This window comes from Vicia villosa, unplaced genomic scaffold, assembly GCF_029867415.1.
Source record: "Vicia villosa cultivar HV-30 ecotype Madison, WI unplaced genomic scaffold, Vvil1.0 ctg.002927F_1_1, whole genome shotgun sequence".
Taxonomy (NCBI): domain Eukaryota; kingdom Viridiplantae; phylum Streptophyta; class Magnoliopsida; order Fabales; family Fabaceae; genus Vicia; species Vicia villosa.
The window spans coordinates 76,957-101,759 of NW_026706069.1; the positions used below are offsets into that span (position 1 = coordinate 76,957).

Genomic DNA, 24,803 nt, shown 5'->3' on the forward strand with positions numbered 1-24,803 from the left:
AAGTTTATCATCGCTTGTTCGTAAAAGTTACCAACTAAATGAGAGAAAGAATTAGAATTGATTAACATAATTCAATGTGAAATTGAATGAGTTAGGATTGTGATTAAATGACTTTAGAGTAAAGAATGATGGTGATTAAGTAACTGGATGAAGGAGTGAGACTTGGAGTATGGTGTTTTCTAATTATTTTTTTATATATTAAAGTTATTGAATAAAGGTAGGGATGGAAGTTTAATTCGTGTTATATGGGGTGAGTGTGTGTGTGGATGTTATTTTTCGGACACACTTCTTTGACTTTTAATGAGTAATACCAAATTAATAACAGTGTAATTAGCGCATATGAAAAATAACTTTCAAACAATGGTGTTTTCAACTTATATAGAATTTATGAGAAATACATGTAGAATAATAAATTGCCTTTAACTAATATATTTTTGTTACTTCAAATTTGGGAGGGAGTTATTCAATACACTCCATAAGTTACTCACACATCTTGGAAAAATTCCAAAAATAATCCTCAAATCCAGATTTCAAAATTTAGGCACACTTAATATAGAATAAGTCATCTCTGGAATCTGTATATTAAACTATAAAGACTGAACTCTGGATGCGCCTAACGCATCACACTTATGCCTAATCTCAGAATCACACATTTTTAAAATAATTCAGATTCCAATATCTAAATTTCTTATGGAGATTGGAATTCGGACGTTGTTGTTTAAGTTAACTCGCGCCTTTCCCTTCCCATTTTTATATGTGCAAAAGAGCAAAAATAAAGAAACAGAAAGTTTTTCCTCATTTGCATTTAAAAAGCCAGTTCCATCATTTTTCAAGCATTCTCAGAGATTATATCCATTGCATTGAAGTTTATCATGTCTCTATTCCACTGCATCGCACGTATCTGAAGGTCTACTCCCAAGTTGCTCATTACCTTTCCTTTTTTAACTTCACATACATACATTACCTAAATAGTTTATAGGTATGATAATTTAGGCTTAAATGCAATAGATATGCCATTTATGTTTGTCTTGAATTATCTTGCTTTGAGTTTTTGAACACTAGAGCTTAGGGTTTGCGCAAGCTCTATTCTCTGATTCGTGTTTTTTTCTAAGTGTAGTTCGGATTTCAAAATCCATACTGTAACACCCGAGGCCGAAGAAGGCGAGGAGTGGTTGCACCGCATGGAACACCTAGGGCCAATTGGGGCTAGGGTGGTCGCCACATCGGAATGAGAGGGATCCAAAAGCCGTGCAGGTATGGGACTGCATGGTTGAAGGAAAGCTTATAAGGATTGATAGGTACTACCTATACCAACAAGATGCATCTTCTTTTCGGGAGCCCGTTCCGTAAGAACTCCACAGTTAAGCGTGCTTGACTTGGAGTAGTATTGAGATGGGTGACCTTCTGGGAAGTTTCCCGGAAAGCGTGCGAGTGAGGTCAAAGCATGCTGAAAAGACCTGTGTTGGTTTGTGGGGTCAGTCGATCATCCCGAAAGCAGTCTGGGCGTTACAGTTGGTATCGGAGCCATACCTCTCCCAGTACGATGTGGTTCGAGGACGAACCATGCGGAAGCTGGTGGGCATGTAACACCCGAGGCCGAAGAAGGCGAGGAGTGGTTGCACCGCATGGAACACCTAGGGCCAATTGGGGCTAGGGTGGTCGCCACATCGAAATGAGAGGGATCCAAAAGCCGTGCAGGTATGGGACTGCATGGTTGAAGGAAAGCTTATAAGGATTGATAGGTACTACCTATACCAACAAGATGCATCTTCTTTTCGGGAGCCCGTTCCGTAAGAACTCCACAGTTAAGCGTGCTTGACTTGGAGTAGTATTGGGATGGGTGACCTTCTGGGAAGTTTCCCGGAAAGCGTGCGAGTGAGGTCAAAGCATGCTGAAAAGACCTGTGTTGGTTTGTGGGGTCAGTCGATCATCCCGAAAGCAGTCTGGGGCGTTACACAGACCCTTAGTCCGGAGATTGGAATCTCGAATAACTTGTTATCTGATTTTTAGTTTGGCTTATTTATTTATTTTGTTATGACATCTCTCTGTGCTTGTTTGATTACAAGAAAAATGTTAAATAACCAAAAAAATATTGAGACATGGTAGAGTAACCCAACATGCTTCTGTTCGCAAGGAGAAAGCTAGACCCTCGCGAACTCCACTTGGAGAGACTTTGTTTGCTGGTGAGGTATCATCTTCTTGGGTTCATGTGTCTCTAGCATCATCTTCCCATATACATGTGTCCCCTATATCCCAAAATCCTCTCCTACCCCCAAGAGCACCCTGCCCTAGATGCCCCCAAAGGGTTTCCCAATAGGCCCCTCAGACCTTTATTGCTTCCTCTATATTCAGATCATGCTGTTAGACACGCGTGGGAAGGAAAAGTAGCATAAATATTTTAATTACTCTTTTAAATGTTTGTGTTATAATATTTGAGGATAATTTATGGAAGACTTGACAGTTGACAGAAAATAACTATCTATTTAAGGTAATTTTTTTTTTTGCATCCTTATTGATATTAATTTCATACTAAATATAGTACACCGTTATATTTCATCTAAACCATTTTTAGGCATGGATCGACCACTACTTTCCACGTCTCGTCGGCTAGGCGTATGTGAAAGATTACTCTGATGCTTTTCCACGTGTTTGCTTAATCAACACGTTCATTGAGAGTTAGGAGACCGAGTTATTACTAGTTTCTCTTAAATGCATTGTGCCAGATGATATTTGATGGATGTCATAAATCGATCACGGTGAGACACGACCCTTGGAGGTGATAGCCTTGTACTCTAGATTGTTAACTTGTGAGTCTCGACTTATGTACCCCCATCTACCTGAGTGAGTCCTATGGAAGTTTGGGTATATTTAGGATATACTCAACGACCCCACCGTTCATGCTCTTGCCATTATCCTCTGCATGGATGTACATCAAATGGTTTTATATAGTGTCATATCCTTACACGACACAAGATGTAGAGGGAGATCTCTTGAGGCTAACTCATCATAACAACTTAGAGAATGAGCAGGCAAGGGCGGACCATATCATTGATGTGTTACCGGTATGTCACTGCATTGTGACTATTGGGAGAGAGGTCATAGCTAGGGGAGAGATTAAGGAAAACACTCATAAGATGGTCACTCTACATGTCATCTTGGCATAAACACAACATGTGTTGCAATGCCGTCGAGGAGAAATAGGGGCATCAAGTATACACAGTAGTTATCTTTTACTTTATAAATTTTGATATTTTATATTATAGTTTGTTATGAGATTGATTATGACATTTTATATTATGGTTTGATGTGAGATTGATTGTGACATTTTGTATTTGACATTTTGAGATTTTGGCATTCAGATAGACATAGTAGTTATTCTATTTTGATTTAACTATTGAATGATAAATGTGTATGATTTATTGTACAATTAATTTATAAATGACTTATAATGTAAATTTATTTAAAAAATGTCAAATTTTTTTAACGTACTGTCAAAGCGTATAAAATATTAACATGGAGTTAATCTAGAGATTTAAATCCGGACAATGATACGGAGATTGCAATTCTAACTAATTTTTGACAAAAATGGAGTGTCTCAGACGTAAATTGATTTTGCTGTAGATTGAGAGCGTCCTAGTTTTAAAATCCGAAGTATACAAAGGACAATGTTGAATTTTCATAAGGTGTGTGATAAGTACAAGTGGTAGTGCAGTGAACAACACCCATTTAGAATTCATGGGTGGGCCACTGGGCCTAGCAAAATTATGTAAGTCCGTGATAGAAAAGGGAAAAAGACGAGCAGAGTGCAAGTAACAACATTAAGAGCAAATATTAGAATGTCCAAATGCATGACTGTAAGGATTGAATCTAAAGGGTGCCAAGGTGCACTTATCACATGACACACATTATTGTCTATAGAAAAAAAAAATCATATGTCCCGAAGGAAAATCTGTTTCCTTGACTAGAACCATAACAACTTTGTCTCTTAAGCTTAAATAATAAAAAAAGTTATAAGAGTTTGTTGCTACTCTTATTTTTGCCAACAGTTGATTTAAAATTACATAAATAAGTTCAATAGTGATAGATCAGTATACTCACACATCAATATATGCTAATGGGGTTAATGTTCAGAAATTGTATTCCACATTAGAAAAGACACTACAGATTCTGACAATTGAAAGTAAAACCTGGCATGTTTTCTGGCAAGGAAATAGGAGAACATAATTGATCATAATTGGCACCAACCCTATAATGAAATCAAAGAACAAACAATTGATCATCCCAAAAATCTAAGGTCCAGAACGTACAAACAATCAATTCTTCAAGTATACTACCTAGGGTACTTTGGTCAGCATATAATTAAAACCTTGATCCTTATTAATGGTGTACCTTCAATGACATTAGGACAATCAGAAAGAAGTTAAAAAAATTGTACGATACTAGAAGACATGTTTTTCAAGTACTTAGGACTTGTTGTCTGTTGAATGTCATGGTAATTTGTTCTTTCACAATTCAAATAAAGCTGCTCCAAATAAAACTCCCGTGGGAATCCAAATAGCTAGATTCCATATACCAGCATTGTACCAATAACGTAGGCGTAGCTCATGGATAAGTTCCCTCGTTTTCATATTCCAAACAGCATAAAGGACATGTTCAGCTGTAAATGATGGCTTCGTGGAAGGTGCAACGAGTTCTGAGATGAAATTTCTACATTTATTGTTACTTAGAACCCTCAAATTTCGTGTTTTTTAAGCTCTTATGGGACAATTAATTCAGATAATGCAAAACATATTCAAGATATCCCAAAGAGTGTAATTATGTAATAAACCCACAAGAAATTAAATCTATGAATCAAATTCAACAAAAATGAGGATTGAAGAGCTAAGTTTTACATCCTTTCTTCACACTTAGTCATTAGTTACTGCCCATTCGTGTATGTATAATATCTAGTTATGCAATTGTAGACGCAGTCACATAAGGTTGTTTTTGCATTAATTTGTTAGGAAAATTTTGTGGAATTTAATCAACACCTTCGGCTCGCTTTTTATATAGTGTTCAGGTCTCGTTGCTAATGTTCCTCCGACTTGTCAATAAGTGGTATCATAGTGACATTTCAACTAGATGGGGTAGCATAAATGAATCATATAAAGCAAATTCTAGCATTGAAAGTCTTCCTAACCACGGGGTAGGGTCATCCAACATGTGCTTTTTGTTAGTAAAGGTGTAACAATTATAGTGATGTGGGAGACTCACGCTTGAAGAAGAGATTGTTGGAGTTGAAGTGTGGGTGGTTAGTCCTACATTGGATAGGAAGGAACTAAATGAAAGATATATAAGATCTAGAGTTAATTTATACATTAATGTCTTAAGATTTTGAATGAATATATGGTGTTGTCTCTTGATAATCCAAATCTTCAGCTTCTTGTTGCTCTCATTATTAATGAACATGCATACATCTAACTAATAATAGAAGTTTAGTTTTTTGAAAGGCCAAAAGTAACATTGTAGTCAACAGAGGACTTTGAGAAAGTTATGTAAGATTAAGATATCATCCAACTATATTCGAGAAAACAACCTCGCCATCTATGAAGATGTTGTATTTATGGATACAGCGCTCCGAAGCCTTGTAACAAAGGAGCTAAATTTGTTACATGTGTGTGCTAACACAGCTCATAAAGGCCAGTATAGCGTTCAAATACATCATCAAAGATGTCCATTAAAATCGACAGCATCTTGATCGAAATCAAAGAAGATCGCTATCATTTGGGGGACACTGCCAACAACCCTAAATGATTGTAACACAAACACTATCACTCTGAAAAACAAGCATATTAGGATTTCAATATTGAGCAGCTGATTTTTTTGGGGTACATGATTATGAGTCAAATCAATGAGGAAACAAAAAAGTTTAAGTATTCAGGTTTGAATGTGTATTAAAAACATCATACTCAGAATAGTTATTAGAAATAGCAAGTTAAGGTTCAGAAGCATGTACGAATGATGCAAATTTTTAACATCCCTCCCTTCCCTCTTTTTGGTTTATGGCATTCCCTGACTTTGTAGTAGAACAAAATCTAGGGGCCCTAAACTTTTATATCAAAAGTGTGACTATATTAATTACAATTTTCATGGAATTCCAGAGTGCTATTTGGACTTTGGAACATTAGTTATTAAACTGGGGATTACGCACTTCCAAGTTATCTATGAAGCATAAATTTTCCAAGATTTTCAAAATATGACTGAAGTGAAACCATCAGCAAGAGCCTGGTACAAGGACAAAACCCACTGCATTTCCACTTTCAGGGTTTCTGTTTCCCAAACTATGTATAGGAGTTTCCAATTGGTTCAGAGTTCATTTTCTGAATAGCAGGAGAAAGTATTTAGGCACCACCTGAGTTTAGCCACTGAAAGCAATAATGTAGTTGAATTTATTTTCAGATAGTTTTATCCTAATTCACAAATAGGCATAAATTGTTAAAAGAAAGAATATATATTCATGCATAGTCATCTGTGTTTATCCTATCAAATTTGCAGCGCATCTATATTTTCAGAATTAATAATAATTGCCTTCTATCCAACTAACTCCAGGCATTTTCTTCGGACCTCCTATTATTTTATCTCTCACCTTCTTAGCATCATCCCACCTCCCATCCCCAGCATATATATTCGAAAGCATAACCTTGTAAACATTGTCAGCAGGATTACTCTTAAAAATCTGCTGAGCTATAGTTTCTGCCAACTCAGAATTTCCATAAGAATCACAGCATGATAATAAGGCTCCCAGAATAGCCTTGTCTACTGGTTCAGGTAAGGACCGAATGAGATAGTGGGCCTCTTCTAACTCCCCAGCATTGCCAAGAAGCTTCACCATGTAAACATAATGTTCAGGTCTAGCTTTGATGTTGAATTCGTCTTTCATTCTCTGGAAAATCTTGCGGCCGTCTTTGACCAGGCCAGCATGACAACAAGCACAAAGGAGAGCAGAGAATGTTGCTTCATCGGGTACCAATCCTTTCTTTAGTATCTCATCAAACATCAAAAAAGCCTCGGACGCACATCCATGCAAGCCAAGAGCCAAAATTATTGAATTATAAGAAATTATATTTCGTTCAGGCATCATCTCGAACACACGAGTTCCCAAGTTCAGGAAACCACACTTTGAATACATGTCTATGAGAGCTGAGGAGACCTTGACATCTGATTCCAATCCATGCCGAAGTACGTAACCATGTACCTCACATCCTGGTACTACATTCGCTGTCTGAGCTATAGAAGCCAACACAGTGGCAATCAAAACAGAATCCGGTTTCTTGCTCTCCGTGTTTAATTTCTTGAAAAAGAGCAATGCTTTTTTATACTCCCCACACTGAGAATACCCAGCTATTAGAGCAGACCATGTAACCAAATCAGGATTGAAAATACTACAAAAGACTCTATAAGCTGAGTCCATGAACTTACATCTCAAGTACATACTCACCAGTAAACTACCTACATGAGAATCAGAATCAAGCCCATACTTTTGACTTAAACCATGTAATCCTTGGCCAAATCTCAACAAGCTAGAATCTGCAATACCCACAAGTAATCCAGCCAATGTATATCCATCAGGCTTCTTCCCAGAACGTCTCATCGAGCTAAACATTTGAATCCCTATATCACACATACCAGAACACACATAAGCAGAAATCAACGAGTTCCACAACACTAAATCCGGCTCATCAATCCCATTAAACACTCTACACGCTTCATGAACAAGACCAAGTTTTGAATAAGCACTCACAAGTGCACTACAACAAATAGGGTCGAGTCCCAACCCAACAGACACAGCACTTCCATGAACAACTCTTAACATATCAAAATCAAAATTATCAGAGCATGCACGTATAACACAAGCATAAGTATAATTATCAGGCCTTACGTCAGCCTCAAGCATGGTTCTAAATAGAGAGATTGCATTGCTAAATCTTTGAGTTTTTGCAAAGGCTCGAATCATGGAATTCCAGAGGTAGACGCTTCGGGTGGAAGTTTTGTCGAACACGTGATAGGCATAGTTAATGTGATTGTTAAATGCATAAAGTCTAATGATTTGAGTTGCGTAAAAAGGGTCTTGTGAGAGATGGGTTTTCAAAAGGCAAGCATGTAACTGCTTTACACGAAATAGAGACTTGCAAATGTTGGTTAGTTCAGAATGGAGCCACTGAAACTGAGGCAACATTAATTAAGATAACACGTAACAAAGTAAAATTGCAGTGTGATAGTAACAACAACAACAGCAACAAGAATTAGGATACAAGTATGAAATAATAGTGTGCTTCTGAAACAGCAAGAATAGGTGTAGTTTGCAGCTTTCAAAGACGTCCGTTTGGTATGAAATGGAGGGAAAGAGATGCGAGGGAGAACTGTTAACAATCTCAACAAAAAAAATATGATTAACTTAGGACTCAAGTTTGGTCCTTTTAAATTTTAATTTGATTTAGATATTACGAAATGAACTTAGCGGGATGGACACTAGAATAAAATGGAGCGGAATAGATTTGGCTGAACAAATATATCATTTCCTTTTTCTTTTTTTTTATGTCAAGACAATTCCATTAAATGGGAAGAAAAGAGGAATTACATGACATAGGACTAAAATTAAGAATATGTCTCGTCAAAGTTCTAGATCCTAAGGATCTGCCAATACCAACTAACCGGTGGGCATCAACATTTACAAATGCTAAAGCTAGACATTAAAGTCTTACAATCCAGGACAATAGAATTCAGATCTGCATAGGTGACACAGCCATTGATGCAATCCACAACAGCCAAAGCATCCGATTGGATAACAAACTCCTTGAGTCCTAAATCTTTTTCCACTTGCAGAGACCGGCGAATAGCCAAAATTCCAGCATTGGCAGGATTCGTAACACTAGAAATTCTCTTCGTAGCAGCATGAAAGATGTTGGAGGTAGGATCGCGAATGACGCAACCGAAGAAAACAACTCCCTCATCAAAACAACCAGCATCGGTTTGCACCACCCAGCCCTTTAGACAGCTCACATCAGACATGGTCTGGTTCTTACAAAACTCTGCAATCGAAAAAATCGAATATTCCTCAATGATGGCATTCCAGATATCCACTGCCACCGCACACGGATCTGGCTTCACGTCTTAAAAATCACGCAGTTTTTTGCTTTCCAAATTTTCCACAGGAAGATAGCAACAATTTGGCCCAATTTAAAATCCTTCTTCGTGAAAATAGCATCCAACCAATCAGCAACATCACCTGCCACAAGAACTCTAATTCCCAAGGGGCCATAAAAAAGGACTCTTTTAACAAAAAAACATCGAAGGAATAAATGACAAGTACTCTCAGAGTCGGCATGGCAAAGAGAGCATAAACCATCGGACGAGACTCCTTTACTAAACAAATTCTCTTTTGTTGGCAGAGTGTCCTTTATTAATCTCCACAAAAGTTCTTTATCCTCGGATTCACTTAGAGCTTCCATAAATGTTTCCAGAAACAGTACTTGTCCAAAGAAGAAGAATCGGGGTTATTCTTGCATCGCATCCCCCCTTGTATGTGATAAGCAGATTTAACAGAATACACTCCATCCAATTCGTGGTGCCAAATAAGTCTATCCTCCAGAAGATGAAAAGAAAGAGGAATGCTGCTAATGTGACTAACATCATCCTCACCAAAGTTTTGTTTGAGAATTTCTAAGTTTCAACAAGCACTACTCGAATCAATCAGAGAGCTGACCTTGCTTGGGGGATCGATAACAGAAGTCGTAGAAGAAGGTTTAAAAACAGACCGTGTAGGAATCCTCTATCACCATTAATGCTAACTTTCTCACCATTGCCTATTCTCCATCGAGAGCCATTCAGCACTAACTCCCGTGAACTCAATGTACTGCGCCAGGCATAGCTGGGTTTAAACCCAGACAAAGCTTCAACAATAGAACACCGAGGATAATACCGTCCCTTAAAAAACCTTTCCATGAGGGAGCCATCAGCTTGAAGAAGTCTCCAAAATTGCTTTCCCAGAATACTGATATTGAAATCACAAATGCCTCTAAAGCCAATTCCTCCATCTCTTTTAGAGTTAGCCAATCTATCCCACTTTAACCAATGAATTTTCCGCCCTCTTTCGAACCCCACCAAAACTTTGCTAGCATAGATTTAATTTCTTTGTAGCAACTCTCCGGAATACGGTAGCAACTCATAGTATAAGTGGGGATAACTTGTGCTACAACTTTTATCAAAACTTCTTTGCCGACTCTAGAGAGGAAATTTTCTTTCCAACCTTTCACCTTCTTCCAAACTCGCTCAACAACCAGCCTAAAGACCTCCTTCTTCCAAACTCGCTCAACAACCGCTTCCACATCACTAGCTCTCGCGAAAAGCGCTAGCTAGTGATGTAATAGTAAATACTTTACAAGACCGAGGAGCAATGGAATACACTATTATAGTGGCTGAAACAACAAATTCCCCAGCTACATTACAATACCTCGCGCCTTATACAGGAGCAGCTCTGGCTGAATATTTTATGTATCGTGAACGTCACACTTTAATCATTTATGCTTATCGCCAAATGTTTCTTCTATTACGAAGACCACCAGGTCGTGAAGTTTATCCCGGAGATGTTTTTTATTTACATTCGCGTCTTTTGGAAAGAGCCGCTAAATTAAGTTCTCAGTTAGGTGAAGGAAGTATGACTGCTTTACCAATAGTTGAGACCCAATCAGGAGATGTTTCAACTTATATTCCTACTAATGTAATTTCCATTACAGATGGCCAAATATTCTTATCTGCTGATTTATTCAATGCTGGGATCAGACCTGCAATTAATGTGGGTATTTCCGTTTCCAGAGTTGGATCGGCGGCTCAAATAAAAGCCATGAAACAAGTAACTGGTAAATTAAAATTGGAATTGGCACAATTCGCAGAATTAGAAGCTTTTGCACAATTCTCTTCAGATCTCGATAAAGCTACGCAAAATCAATAGGCAAGAGGTCGACGATTGCGCGGGTTGCTTAAACAATCTCAATCAGCTCCTCTTACCGTGGAAGAACAGATAATAACTATTTATACTTGAACGAATGGTTATCTTGATTCATTAGAAATTGAACACGTGAGGAAATTTATCATTGAGTTACGGGCTTATTTAAAAACGAATAAACCTAAATTCAACGAAATCGTATCTTCTACCAAGACATTCACTGGGGAAGCGGAAGCCATTTTGAAGGAAGTTATTCAGGAACAGATGGAACTCTTTTTACTTCAGGAACAAGTAGAAAAAAATTGATTACAATTTTCATACATTTATAATTTCTATAATTACTCTCTTGAAATATTTACAAAAGAATAATAAAGATAAGAAATTCACAATATATTTTTAGAAATATACGAATTCAATCAATATATATGCAATTGCAATAAAGAATTCAATTAATATATATGCAATTGCAATAAAGAATTCAATATGTAAGAAATTTGCGTCCAATAGGATTTGAACCTATACCAAAGGTTTAGAAGACCTCTGTCCTATCCATTAGACAATGGACGCTTTTCTTTTTTTTCTTTCACTTTTCACGACAATTTCGTGAAAAGTGAAAGAAAAAAGAATTCTATAAAATCTCTATCTATCTATAAAATCTGTATCTATCATAATATAGAAATAATTATTATTATCATTCAAATTGTTGACTATTGACTATTCTATTCATAACTCAAACTAAAGAAATCAATTTATTAATTAAAAAAGAGAATATATAGAGAAATAGAATTATCATTCAAATTGTTGACTATTGACTATTCTATTCATAACTCAAACTAAAGAAATCAATTTATTAATTAAAAAAGAGAATATATAGAGAAATAGAATATAAGCGGGTAGCGGGAATCGAACCCGCATCGTTAGCTTGGAAGGCTAAGGGTTATAGTCGACGTTTATGAATGAACGTCTCTAATTCAAAACCGAACGTGAAACTTTTGTTTCATTCAGCTCCTTTACAGAATAATTTAAGAGAGAGATGGAATACATTAAAAAAATGACCCATAACATCTATGTCAGCCTTTCGGTATGAATACAATTAACGTTGCTTTTTAGATGATCCCTATAGAAAAGGAGTATTCGAACAATCTCTTTTTTCTAGTTACTTCGTTCTCTATTTCTATTTCATAGAATCTTTAGGAAAAGAATAAAATTTCTGTCGAGCTAAAAAAATCTGTTGATGTTTCTAGTAAACTAAAAAAATCGTTTCAAAGCTATTTTGCTTCAATCTCTCCTATACAAAACAAATAATAAAAAAATTGGAAGATTTAGTTACGATTGGAAACAAATTTTATCTATCTTTTTCCCCGGATCCTTTAACTTATATTGAAAAATTGGGATTCTTGATCCAATTGCAAAAACTTATGTTTCATAATTTTAGAATTGATTCTAAAATGTATACAAATTACGATAATGTATATTGTTCTGGGCTGGGCCAAGATTTGGCCCACCTAGTTCCAGCCCATTAGGCTTAAAGGCCCAAACCAACCCAAGCTACTGGCAGACGATGCTTCATGCTCGTCTCGGTTTTGCCCGGCGCCGTCCTTCGGCACAGTGCTCTCCACGAGCAGGTGGATGCTCGGCACACAGCTCCCCGCGAGCATCTAACTGCCGAGGACCCTGCTCCACGCAGTGGTCCTTCACACCCAATCCTCCGAATACTACGGAGTCCACGTGGCCCCTATAAGACCGCGTCTCCCTTGGATTCCGGAGCGGTTAACCAGGACAGAGGGCATCACGCACCTCCGATATTTCCGCCTAGGAAACCTGGCAGTCTCCTAGTTGGGCTTGGAAATCCAGTTCACTAGCGTGATCATGGCCCAGCGCTGGGGGCTATAAATACCCTCTCTCAGTAGAGGGTCAGGTATTCAATTCTTACTCACTCTTAGCTAGTACTTGCGCTCCTTTGTTCGTCAACTTACTTTGGCATTGGAGTACCTTGCAGGTACACCCCCCTTTTCCTTCCTAGAAGATCCAGTCCGAGCAGCCTACGACGATTCTTCTGATCAGGTACGATCAGTGGCGCCGTCTGTGGGAACTTGCTTCCCCATCTTTAACGAACAGAGATCAAAGCTAATCATCTCCAATCTTCATGGCTGACAACAACAACAACATCCCAAGCGCTGGCCCTTTCCTCCTTCACGAGCTGATCGAGGAATCCTCCCGCGAGCTAGCTAATCATCGTCGGGGGGATCGTCGGCGACAAAGGTCCGGGCATATAACCCAGGACACTCAGCTGCTCCAGGTCCTACAACAGGTCCAGAATGTTGACCATGTTCCTCCAGAGGGGCACGTTCAGAACGGCGAGCAGATCCGAACGACCAACGGGCCGGAACATGCCCAGAATGTGAATGAGACCGACCTCCGAGACGGGCAACATGCTTCCTCATTCACCCACACCTCCGACAGGCGGAGAGCCCGTCATGGAGAGGAAGAGGAACCACTCAACATTCCCGAGGACACTGACCCCATCACCGTCCGCTTGCTCAAAGAAATACAATTGACGAATAGCCTCCTCAGAATCCAGGACGACCGAATTCACGAACTGGAAAGACACCGACGACGTCGCCCCTCTCCGCGGAGGCACTACAGGTCACGCTCTTATTCCTCCTCGCGCTCACCGCCGAGAAGATACCGTCGGCGTTCTCCGTCCTCTTCAAGATCTCCCCCGAGAAGACATCGCCGCCGGAGGACCCGTTCCCGTTCTCCACCCAGAAAGAACAGGAAGAACCAGAAACCTGAAGCCGCTGAACAAAGAAGCCCCTCCCCCGAACAGGGCCGTCGGGGCCCCTCCAAAGCTGCGTTGGGTGACAACCAAGAGGATTCCCGACGAAACAGGCACTACCGTTCACCAGGACCGAGCGACGAGGAGGACTTCCGCAGCCCCTTGTCCGCCAATATCCGGAGAGCTCACCTCCCTCGGGGGATGGAAAAACCGCCAGTATTGGACCAATACGACGGGACCACTGACCCCGACGATCATATTCGGAGCATCGAAGCGGTCATGGACTATCACGTCGTCAGAGGCTCGATCAAGTGCCGCATTTTCCCGACCACCCTCAGGAAGGGAGCGATGAATTGGTACAGGAACCTCCCTCTGAACTCCATCCATTCCTGGACCGAGCTCAAAGAACTCTTCTTGAGCCACTTCACAGCCTCCCGACGACAACCGAAATCGGAAGCCAATCTCGAGGCCGTGGTACAAGGACCCAACGAACCTCTTCGGGATTACCTTGAAAGATTCAACAAGGAGGCCGTCCAAGTGCAGACGGCCGACTACATGAAGAGGTACATCTTGGAGCGAGGACTTCTCCCCGGCAGTGACTTCAAGAAGGCCATCAAGATTGAGGAGGTGCACTCGATGAATGCCCTCCTTCGCAAAGCAAAGGCATTCATCGACTTTGAGGAAGCCGAGGCAGCCGCGATCAAAGCCTCGAGGGGCAGTAATACCGCTCGCAGCTCAAACCTCGAGGATCCAGGGTCACGCCGAGGACAAGACAAAAGAAGGGACGACAGGTCCCGAGATGTCAAAGAACGGCGAGGACCGGCAGGGCGTTTCAACGACTACACTCCTTTGAACACCTCCCGGGAGAGAATCCTGGCCGACTGCCAGAACGCTGAGTTCAAAAAATCCAACATCAGGCCCCCGAAGTCAAATCCTACAAGACCGGGGACGGACAAGTCCAAGTACTGCAAGTACCACAAGAGTCACGGGCACATGACCGACGAATGCATACATCTCAAAGATGCCATAGAGACCCTGATCAAAGAGGGCCACCTGGCAAAATACACCAAGAAGGGAGAACCCTCCAGAAGAGACATCCCTCGAAACTCTGACGAAGGGAACTCACCAGACAGCAGACCGCTTCAAGTCGCATTGTCCGTGACCCGACCGGAAGACTTCATCCCTTCACTCGGCGTGACGACCGCCCTCAGCACCTGGGAACATTTCCCCACCGCAATGGTCATCTCCAACGGCGGCGACCCCGGCTCTCTCACCGTCAGTTCAGTCAAGAGAAAGTTCGACGAGCTACTCAGCGCCAATGCCGATCTCGGCCCTACTCTGCGGAAATTCCGAGGAAAGTCGGAGCCAATCACTTTCTACCTCGAGGAACTTCCCGACGGAGCTCCAAACGCCACCATTCCCCTCCTCGTCCGAGCCAGAATGGCAAACTTCGATGTTCGACGAGTCCTGGTGGATGAAGGTAGTTCGGTCGACATCATGTACTCTCACCTTTTCCGAACACTTCAGCTCGACGACTCGCACCTCACTCCCTATGTGGGTTCCGACCTCCAGGGTTTTAACGGAGCCACCACCAAACCATGGGGCTACGTCGAGCTGATTGTCACCTTCGGGGAAGGGGAAGCGTCCAGACAAGTCAAAACCAGGTTTTTGGTGATCAACTGCAAAACATTGTACAACTGCATCATTGGACGCCCAACACTGGCCGAGCTAACCGCCGTGCCCTCCACGGTCCATCTGAAGATGAAGTTCTACACGAGGACAGGGAAAGTGGCCACCATCAACGCCGACATTGAAGCTGCGAGGAGAATCTTCGATGCCTCCGTCAAAGGACTAGAGCTGATCGCCCCTCCGACCAGCTCCAACAAAAAACCAAGAGCCGAAGACAAACATCCTCGGGAAGATCAGGTTCCAACGGCCAACGTCAGCTCAGTCGACCTCGATGCAAGGTTCACACAAGAAGAACTGAAGACCGGGGAAGAGACACAATCAAAGGCCCCCCATCCCATCCGGCCTGTCCCCGACGGAGATTTCGAGCTGATCCCCCTGGGAGACAACGCCGACAGAGCAGTGAAGATCGGCAAAGGCATCCCTGACCTGCCGAGGAAGCAACTCGTAGCCTGCCTTCGAGCCAATGCCGACCTGTTCGCCTGGAGCGCCGCAGAGATGCCCGGACTCGACCCTGAGGTCGCCTGCCACCACCTCTCCATCAATCCAACCGCCAAGGCCGTAGTACAACGTAGGCGTCGGCAGTCTCCCGAGAAAGCGGAGGCTGCCGAGAAAGCTGTAAAAGACCTCCTAGAGGCAAATTTTATTTCCGAGGCCAAGTATTCAACTTGGCTCTCAAACGTTGTACTTGTTAAAAAAATCTAATGGAAAATGGAGAATGTGTGTTGATTATACTGATGTTAACCGGGCATGTCCAAAAGACGCCTACCCTTTACCTAATATTGATAGACTGGTCGACAACTCGGCCGGCTATAAACTGTTGTCCTTCATGGACGCTTATTCTGGTTACAACCAGATTCCCATGGCGAAATGCGACAAGCAATGCACGGCTTTCATGACCGAATCGGGCAATTATTACTACAACGTAATGCCCTTCAGACTCAAAAACGTCGGGGCAACTTACCAGCGGATGATGAACAAGGTCTTCCGAGGAGAAATCGGCGACACGCTCGAGGTATATATGGACGACATGATCGTCAAATCTCGAGAAGACTCCGACCACACGCTACATCTCGAGCGGGTCTTCAAGCAGACCAGGTCCTGCAGGATGCGCTTCAATCCGGAGAAGTGTACCTTCGGAGTACGGGCAGGCAAATTCCTCGGCTTCTACTTAACAGAACGAGGAATAGAAGCCAACCCTGATAAGTGTCGAGCATTCTCAGACCTCCCTACCCCCACCAATAAAAAATCCATCCAAGTACTAAACGGAATGCTTACGGCATTATCCCGCTTCGTCGCGAAGTCCGCCCAGCATGCACTTCCATTCTTTAAGCTTCTTCGGAAGGAAGCGGCTTTCGAGTGGTCCGAGGAATGCGAACAAGCATTATCCCACCTCAAACAAGTACTCTCCAAACCCCCGGTCCTATCCCGACCAGACAGCAACGAGGTTCTCTATCTCTACTTGGCCGTTTCAAGCGAGGCGGCCAGCGCGACCCTGATCCGAGAAACGGAAGACGGGCAGAAGCCAGTGTACTTCACTAGCAAAGCCCTACAAGGGCCCGAGGTCCGCTATCAACAGATAGAAAAAATCGCACTGGCCCTAATAACGGCCGCCAGAAGACTGAGGTACTACTTCCTCGCCCACACCATCATCATCCGGACAGACCAACCGATCAAGCAACTCCTCAGCCGACCAGACATGGCCGGGAGAATGCTGAGATGGTCCCTCGAACTATCCGAGTTCGACATACAATACGAGGGCAGGAAAGCGTTAAAAGCCCAAGCACTCGCCGAATTCGTGGCCGAGATGACCATGATCTCCAACTCCCCAACACCCACCGAGAATAAGTGGACCATCTATGTTGATGGCGCCTCAAGCCACACGGGCAGCGGAGCCGGTATCATCTTGGAGAACGACGAGGGGCTCGTCATCGAAGTATCCTTAGTCCTATCCTTCACCACATCGAACAACCAGGCCGAATACGAAGCCCTCCTAGCGGGCCTACGCCTCGCCGAGGACGTGGGCGCTCGGGAAGTCATGATTTATACCGACTCTCAACTGGTCGCGTCCCAAGTTAGCGGTGATTACCAGGCCAAAAACGACACACTAGCCGAATATCTATCGCTCGTCAAAGAAAAGATGAAAGGATTCACAAAGGCGGACGTCGCACACATCCCTCGGGAACACAACTCGCGAGCCGACCTTTTATCCAAGCTTGCGAGCACGAGAAAGAAGGGAGGGAACAAGTCAGTGATACAAGAAATCTTGTCCGAGCCAAGCATAGGCAAAAACACGCAAGCCATACAAGTGTTTGCCATCAGAGACGACCATTGCTGGATGACCCCGGTGTACAAGTACATCACGAACGGCGAGCTCCCCGACGACCCGAAGGAAGCCTCAGCCATTAAGAGGAGAGCCTGCTCGTACACAGTCATCGAAAATAAACTCTATCGACGGGGCTTCTCCGTCCCCCTCCTTAAATGCATCGACGGCTCGCAAGCACTGGAAGTACTGCAAGAGCTTCACGAGGGGATCAACGGCCAGCATCTCGGCGGTCGGTCGCTGGCGAGGAAGGCCCTCAGAGCCGGCTATTATTGGCCGACTATGCAGCAGGACGCCAAAGAGCATGTTCAAAAATGCGACAGATGTCAGCGGCATGCCGACATGCACCTAGCTCCCCCCAACGAGCTTAAATCCCTCTCCTCTCCTTGGCCTTTCTCCACCTGGGGAATGGACCTCCTCGGCCCTTTCCCAGTCGGATCATACCAGAATAAGTACCTGGTGGTCACCGTGGATTACTTCACGAAATGGATAGAGGCCGAACCTCTCGCCAAGATCACGTCTCAAAACGTGCTACGCTTCTACAAACGAAACATACTCGCTCGGTTCGGGGTGCCACAGGCTATAATCACCGACAACGGCACCCAATTCACTGACAGGAAGTTCCAAGAATTCGTGGCCAAGCTCGGCACAAAACAGCACTTCACCTCAGTCGAACACCCTCAAACGAACGGGCAAGCGGAGGCAGCCAACCGAGTCATCCTCCGAGGACTGAAAAGGAGGCTCGGTGAAGCTAAAAAAGCTTGGGTCGAGGAACTACATAGTGTACTTTGGGCGTATAGAACGACGCCCCATTCGAGCACAGGCGAGACTCCTTTCAAATTAACCTACGGCACCGAAGCCGTAATCCCCGTGGAAATCCGAGAGCCTTCCCGGCGCACCGAATCCCCCCTCGAGGAAGAACTTAACGACGAGGCCATGAGGGAAGAGCTCGATATGGTAGAGGAGATCCGAGCAGGATCCTCCCTCCGAGAAGCTAAACTAAAACAGCAAATAGCTCTTCGCCATAACGCCAAAGTTATAAAGCGCGAATTTGAAATCGGCGCCCTAGTGCTCCGCAGAAACATGAAAGACTCGCGCGAGGGCAAACTAGCCCCGAACTGGGAAGGCCCATACCGAGTTTATGACAAAACCGAGAATGGCGCCTACTACCTCGAGAATCTTCTCGGCGAAAAACTTGCTCGACCTTGGAACGCTGAAAAACTCAGACGTTATTACAGTTAAACATAAACTAAAACCCCCGGCACCTGGCCCAAACTCAGGTAACAGACGGGCAAGGATCCACGTCGTCGGTACGGACGTGAGTATTCCACGACAGCAACTGTTGATCCCCCTCGTCAGATGGACGGACCGACCCCTCGGCGGATTCTACACCTAGACCCTCCGTGGAAGTACCTGCATGGCAGAACCCCAGCTCGCGATGGGATCGTTCACGCCGCGAACGCTTGGCCACAACCGCGGTCTCGCGCTCGCTAATAGCGCACACCTGCTCTGCGCCCCCGGATCGTTCCCTACACCTCCGGGCAACCAACCAAGGCCGAGCACATTTCAATTGTTATCAATTATATTCAAAATATTCTAAATATTTGAGGCAGCTCTCCGGTATGCTCGACTGTGGCATATTGCTATGGAAACAATCAAGTGTTGAAGCAAGTCCCCGAAAAACTCGAGCACAACCGGACGCCATAAAATACTGTATAAAACATACAATCGGAACAAATGATCATGTTCAAAACGCTGTAAAATATTCTAAAGCATGGACTATATCCTCGGAAGCATACGAGCATAGCCTACAATCAAAGACGATATACAGACATGCAGCAAAAATAATTTAAAGCATACAATGCTAAAATAAACATGGAAAAATTGATGGACATTAACTGCCGACCAAATTGGCCGACGATGTTCTAATATTACAACCAAAAACGGGCACGCAGGCCCCCAATATCCCGGGCTTCAGCCCCAACAAATCACCATAAAATTAGTGGCACGCAGGCCGAGAAAACAAGGACGCGCAGGCCCTAAAAACTCAATCGTCTTCAGGTGTGCCGGGGATCAGCCGGCCATCCTCAATCCGGCTCGACACTCCAACGTTGTCCATTTTTAGATCCGGATTCAAGAGCTTCAACTGTTGAACGGCGCAGTTGAACCCCGCTTCAGCCATATCGGCAAGCTCGATCTTTAGGTCGTCGATCTTCTCGACGAACTCCACCCTTGATTTCAACACCGCCACGTCGGCAGATTCCTCCGGCGTCGGCTCCCAAACCTGCTCGAGATCGGCAACCTTCTTCTTCTCCCTTTCCAACTCCTCATCCTTCTCGGCAACCTTTTTCTTCTCACCCTCCAACTCCTCGTCCTTCAGCTTCAGCTGATCCTCCATCCTCTTCTTCGTCTTCTCCCGAAGAGCCTTTTGCCTGACAACTTCTTCTTCGGCGGTCCGCTTCTCGTCCTCCACCTTCTTCAAAACATCAGCAGAAACGCCGCCCCCCTGAGCAAACAGTTAGGCCATACCAATGACCCTCATGACGACAGCGCTGTCGCCGGCCAACTGTTTCTGACGAGCAGAAGAGGACATCCCCTCCACTCGACGGACCTCGTCCGGAGAGACAGACAAAGGGAACTTCTCGAAAAACAAGCCCTCGTTGAAGCAAGGGGGAAGAACAAACCCACGTTCAGGCTCCGGAGCCGACATTTCATCTCGTGGCGTCTCCGTTCGACGCAGCCTCTTCGGCGTCCCGCCTTCCGGGATTACCCGGGGAGAGCCTGCAGATCCGGAGTGGTCACCCGAGGCTGCCCCCCGGTTCTTGCTCTTCAACGCCCGGAGTCTTCTTCCATCCTGGGCCGCTTTCAGAACTTTGTCTTCCTTCAAGGGCATAGCATCTGAAACAAAACAAACAGGTTAGCGCCGAGCATCAACAAAACAAAACAAACAGGTTAGCGTCGAGCAGCAATCAACAAACAAAATAGACTAAAAGTCCACCTAACAACGCTTTCATTTCCGCCATCGTCCGGCACATCAAAAGAGCCCGGGTGTTGATGGCTCTAGCTTCGGTCATCGGGACCCCATCCTCGTCACAAATAGGTTCCCCGGTCCTCGATACCCACAAGCTAAGGGTGAAGCTATCCACCCACTGGCAAAGACGAAGGTACGATGCTGCATCTTGCTCATCCAAGTCCCCGTCTTCCCGAGCATAATGTTTGGGGGGAAAATTGAAGTGGGCCTTCCACCAGACAAAGGGGAACACACTGCAGAGTCTGGTCTGAACATTCCCTTCCTCGTCCCTCTCCGGGGCCCCGTCCTCGCCACGTACTGTCACCATTTTCGACAGCGAAGTGTAGGCTGCCCGGCTGTGCAGACGGATGACATAATACCGGTCTTTGAAGTCCTTAACCGAGTCAACAAACATTTTGAAGAGCTTACGGTCGGCGTTCTTGAAGGAAACCCAGCCATACCGCCCGTCGGCCACCTTCCGTTGGACTCTGAAACACCGGCAGAACAGGTCGGTCGTGGCCCCGATGCCCAGATACTCACAGACAATTTCGAAGGCTCGCATAAAAGCAAAGGCGTTCGGATGTAGTTGAGACGGCGCCAGTGCAAGCCGAGCCAGAAGCGAAACCTGGAAGCTGGTGAACGGCAGACGAAATCCAAGCTCCCGAAAAACATACTCGTACATGGCGAAACTGTCTCCATGAAAGTGAGAGCAAATGCGCTCGTCGGCGGACGGGCACACCACCTGAAAGTTCAGTTCATCGCTCGGCCCTCGTTCTTCAACTTCACGGAACGCACCGGACAGCGACTCGGTGTATCGCGATACCTCCACTTGGGGCTCTTCGGCCACCCAATCTAGGTCCACTTCAAAGTCATACTCGAACAAGGGGGTCACGGGGACATCCTCATCGGACCCGGCTTCCTCGTCGGACCCAGCTCCCTCGTCGGACCCCGGGGACACCCCCTCATCGTCACCCTCTTCTATCACTGATAGAGGTACGCTCTCCGCCTCTACCACTTCGACCTCGGAGCTGCTCGCACTCGTCTTTTGAGACTCATCCCACGAGCTCGAGCTAGACCCTGAGCTTGACTCCGAGCTAGACCCTGAACCTGATTCACCTGCACGCAGAAGGAAAAAAATGAATTCGACCGGTCATCAAATCCACCCTTCCACCGCGAGGTAAGTGAAAGGGCGGAACAGCGAGCAATTAAGCCGCCGACCAAACCCCTTCAATGGATCAACCAAAGCAGCGGCCAGGACGCTCGGGTACACCTCGGCAAAATTCAACGGGGCCTCAATAAGACCGGCAGCGTTGTGGAACAAACCGATTGGAAACTTAAACATGCCGTGCGTTCCATGAATACGACGAGTTGAAACATGAAAAAGCCGGGCGGAAAACAAATAGCATCTAACGTTTACATTGGTTCCCACCGGGCATCGCATGAATAACCCGAGGAAGATACCCTACTCCGCAGCAATATGCCGACTTAGATGGCAAAAAACGGCATAAACTCATAGCTAAACGTAACATAAAAATGCAGGAAATCATTCAAAGTCCAGTAGAAACACAGTCGTACTTGATCCAGACATGATTTTGGGAAAACTCGATTGCTGGAAGAAATTCTTGAATGAGAGATTTGAAGATCGACCACAGACGCCGAGCACTTGAACAGAGGCGAAAAAAAATGCCCTAATGAGAAGCCTCGTTCCTTTTATAGGAGGTTTTGCCCGGAATACGAAACGTCACGTCGGCTGACACAGATTCCCTAGGCGCCGCCTCCTACCCCTAGGCAATCATTACACTGCCACGTTAGCGCGTGCCCTCCACGCGCGACCTTCCGACTTCCCCTCGAGGTGACGCTGCTCGGGGGCTACCGGTCAGCAGAAGTAAAACTCGAAGCTCCTTCCTCGGAACTCCGACTTGGGGGGCTCCTGTTCTGGGCTGGGCCAAGATTTGGCCCACCTAGTTCCAGCCCATTAGGCTTAAAGGCCCAAACCAACCCATGCTACTGGCAGACGATGCTTCATGCTCGTCTCGGTTTTGCCCGGCGCCGTCCTTCGGCACAGTGCTCTCCACGAGCAGGTGGATGTTCGGCACACAGCTTCCCGCGAGCATCTAACTGCCGAGGACCCTGCTCCACGCAGTGGTCCTTCACACCCAATCCTCCGAATACTACGGAGTCCACGTGGCCCCTATAAGACCGCGTCTCCCTTGGATTCCGGAGCGGTTAACCAGGACAGAGGGCATCACGCACCTCCGATATTTCCGCTTAGGAAACCTGGCAGTCTCCTAGTTGGGCTTGGAAATCCAGTCCACTAGCGTGATCATGGCCCAGCGCTGGGGGCTATAAATACCCTCTCTCAGTAGAGGGTCAGGTATTCAATTCTTACTCACTCTTAGCTAGTACTTGCGCTCCGTTGCTCGTCAACTTACTTTGGCATTGGAGTACCTTGCAGGTACACCCCCCCTTTTCCTTCCTAGAAGATCCAGTCCGAGCAGCCTACGACGATTCTTCTGATCAGGTACGATCATATATTATTCCTCGAATTGTTTGTTAAGAGGTATAAAGGATGAAATCCCTTTAAGTAAGAAATAAAGTTTTTGATCGTGATACGAATCACGCAAGCGACCCCTTAACTATTAAGGGATCGATAGAACGAATCGCACTTTTACCACTAAACTATACCCGCTACAATACCATTATTGTATATAAAAGGATCTTTTGTCGAACAAGGGAATCAGTCATAATTATGAAATAGGTGCAGAATTTCCTGATAAATAGAGTGTTCACATGTTTCGTAAAGGGCCCCCTAATGAAATTTAGAAAAGGGGGCGAATCTCATTTTTGGATTTTGTTGAAGGTATTTTGACAGATAGATCTCGACAAAATTACTAAACTCAATTCATAACACAAAAATGAATTGTGCAAGACGCCAAAGTTCTATTTCTTTTTTAGATACGTACCTGATGAATTCGTATGATATACGATCAAAAAGTAATTTTTTCTTTTTGTTTCATCTTATTAAAATGTTTTAATTAATTACAAGTTTCTTTCAAATCTGATACAGAAAAAGAAATCATTGATATCTAGGATTCATGGGAAAAAAGAGTCGTGCCAATACCTAGCTGGACTCTGGTTGGATAAAAAAACAAACTAAAAAAAAAGAAAATAAAAAATTATATATTTAGATTATATATTCTATATTGATTCTATATTTAGTATATATATAATTAATATATATTCGAATATATATATTTATGAGTTCATATAGAATTTTGAATAGTAATTAAATAGAATTCTAATCAAATAGAAAAAAGATAGATAAGATCAAATGAAGATAAATCAATATCAAATAAGATATATAAAAGGCTTTTTTCGAGCACTACTTTTTGTTCTTTTTGTTTCTCCGAGGTATCATAAGCATAATCATTCCATTTTTTCAATTGGGGAGAGATGGCTGAGTAGACTAAAGCGTCGGATTGCTAATCCATTGTATGAATTTTTGTACCGAGGGTTCGAATCCATCTCTTTCCGTTTATTGATGATTTTACATTTTTGAACTTATGGAATTTTTTACTAGTTCAAGATCTAAAATAGCTATACAAATGAAAAATATTTCAAAATCCAACACAAGTAAGGCAAAGACAAAAAATTTTCTTATTCTTCACGTCCAGGATTACGTCCTGGATCATTAGATATGAATCTGAAGATGAAAAGAGAAACAAAGAATATCACTATTGTGTAAACAAATAATTTTAGAGTAAGCATTACAAAATCTCCAAGATAATAAAAAAACGACAGAGAAAGAGAATAGATTCTCTTCTATTTCATTTTCTGTTTCCTTTGATACTCAGTTTATAAGATGATACTCAGTTTAGAAGAAATAAACTGATTTAAAAAAAACTTAAGAAATTGATTTGTAGTAAGAGTAAGAGTTGGGCCTTTTTTTACCATTACCAAAAATTTTCCTTCATATCCACAGTAAAGATCCACGTATTGGTGGCAGACTCAAATCGAATAATAT

The 24,803-nt window shown here is 43.8% G+C and overlaps 2 protein-coding genes and 1 non-coding gene across 3 annotated transcripts; 1 reads left to right on the forward strand and 2 right to left on the reverse strand.

The window, feature by feature from the left end:
- Positions 1–6,297: 6,297 nt before the first annotated feature.
- Positions 6,298–10,410, reverse strand: LOC131640067 (putative pentatricopeptide repeat-containing protein At1g64310). Its single transcript, XM_058910477.1, has one exon. The coding sequence runs from the start codon at positions 8,213–8,215 to the stop codon at positions 6,554–6,556; it is 1,662 nt and encodes a 553-aa protein (XP_058766460.1). The 5' UTR covers positions 8,216–10,410; the 3' UTR covers positions 6,298–6,553.
- Positions 10,402–11,002, forward strand: LOC131640068 (ATP synthase subunit alpha, chloroplastic-like). The gene has a single exon (XM_058910478.1). The coding sequence runs from the start codon at positions 10,433–10,435 to the stop codon at positions 10,985–10,987; it is 555 nt and encodes a 184-aa protein (XP_058766461.1). The 5' UTR covers positions 10,402–10,432; the 3' UTR covers positions 10,988–11,002.
- Positions 11,003–11,476: 474 nt separating this feature from the next.
- On the reverse strand, positions 11,477–11,548 carry TRNAR-UCU (transfer RNA arginine (anticodon UCU)). The gene has a single exon. It is a non-coding gene; the product is annotated as a tRNA-Arg (tRNA).
- Positions 11,549–24,803: the final 13,255 nt, after the last annotated feature.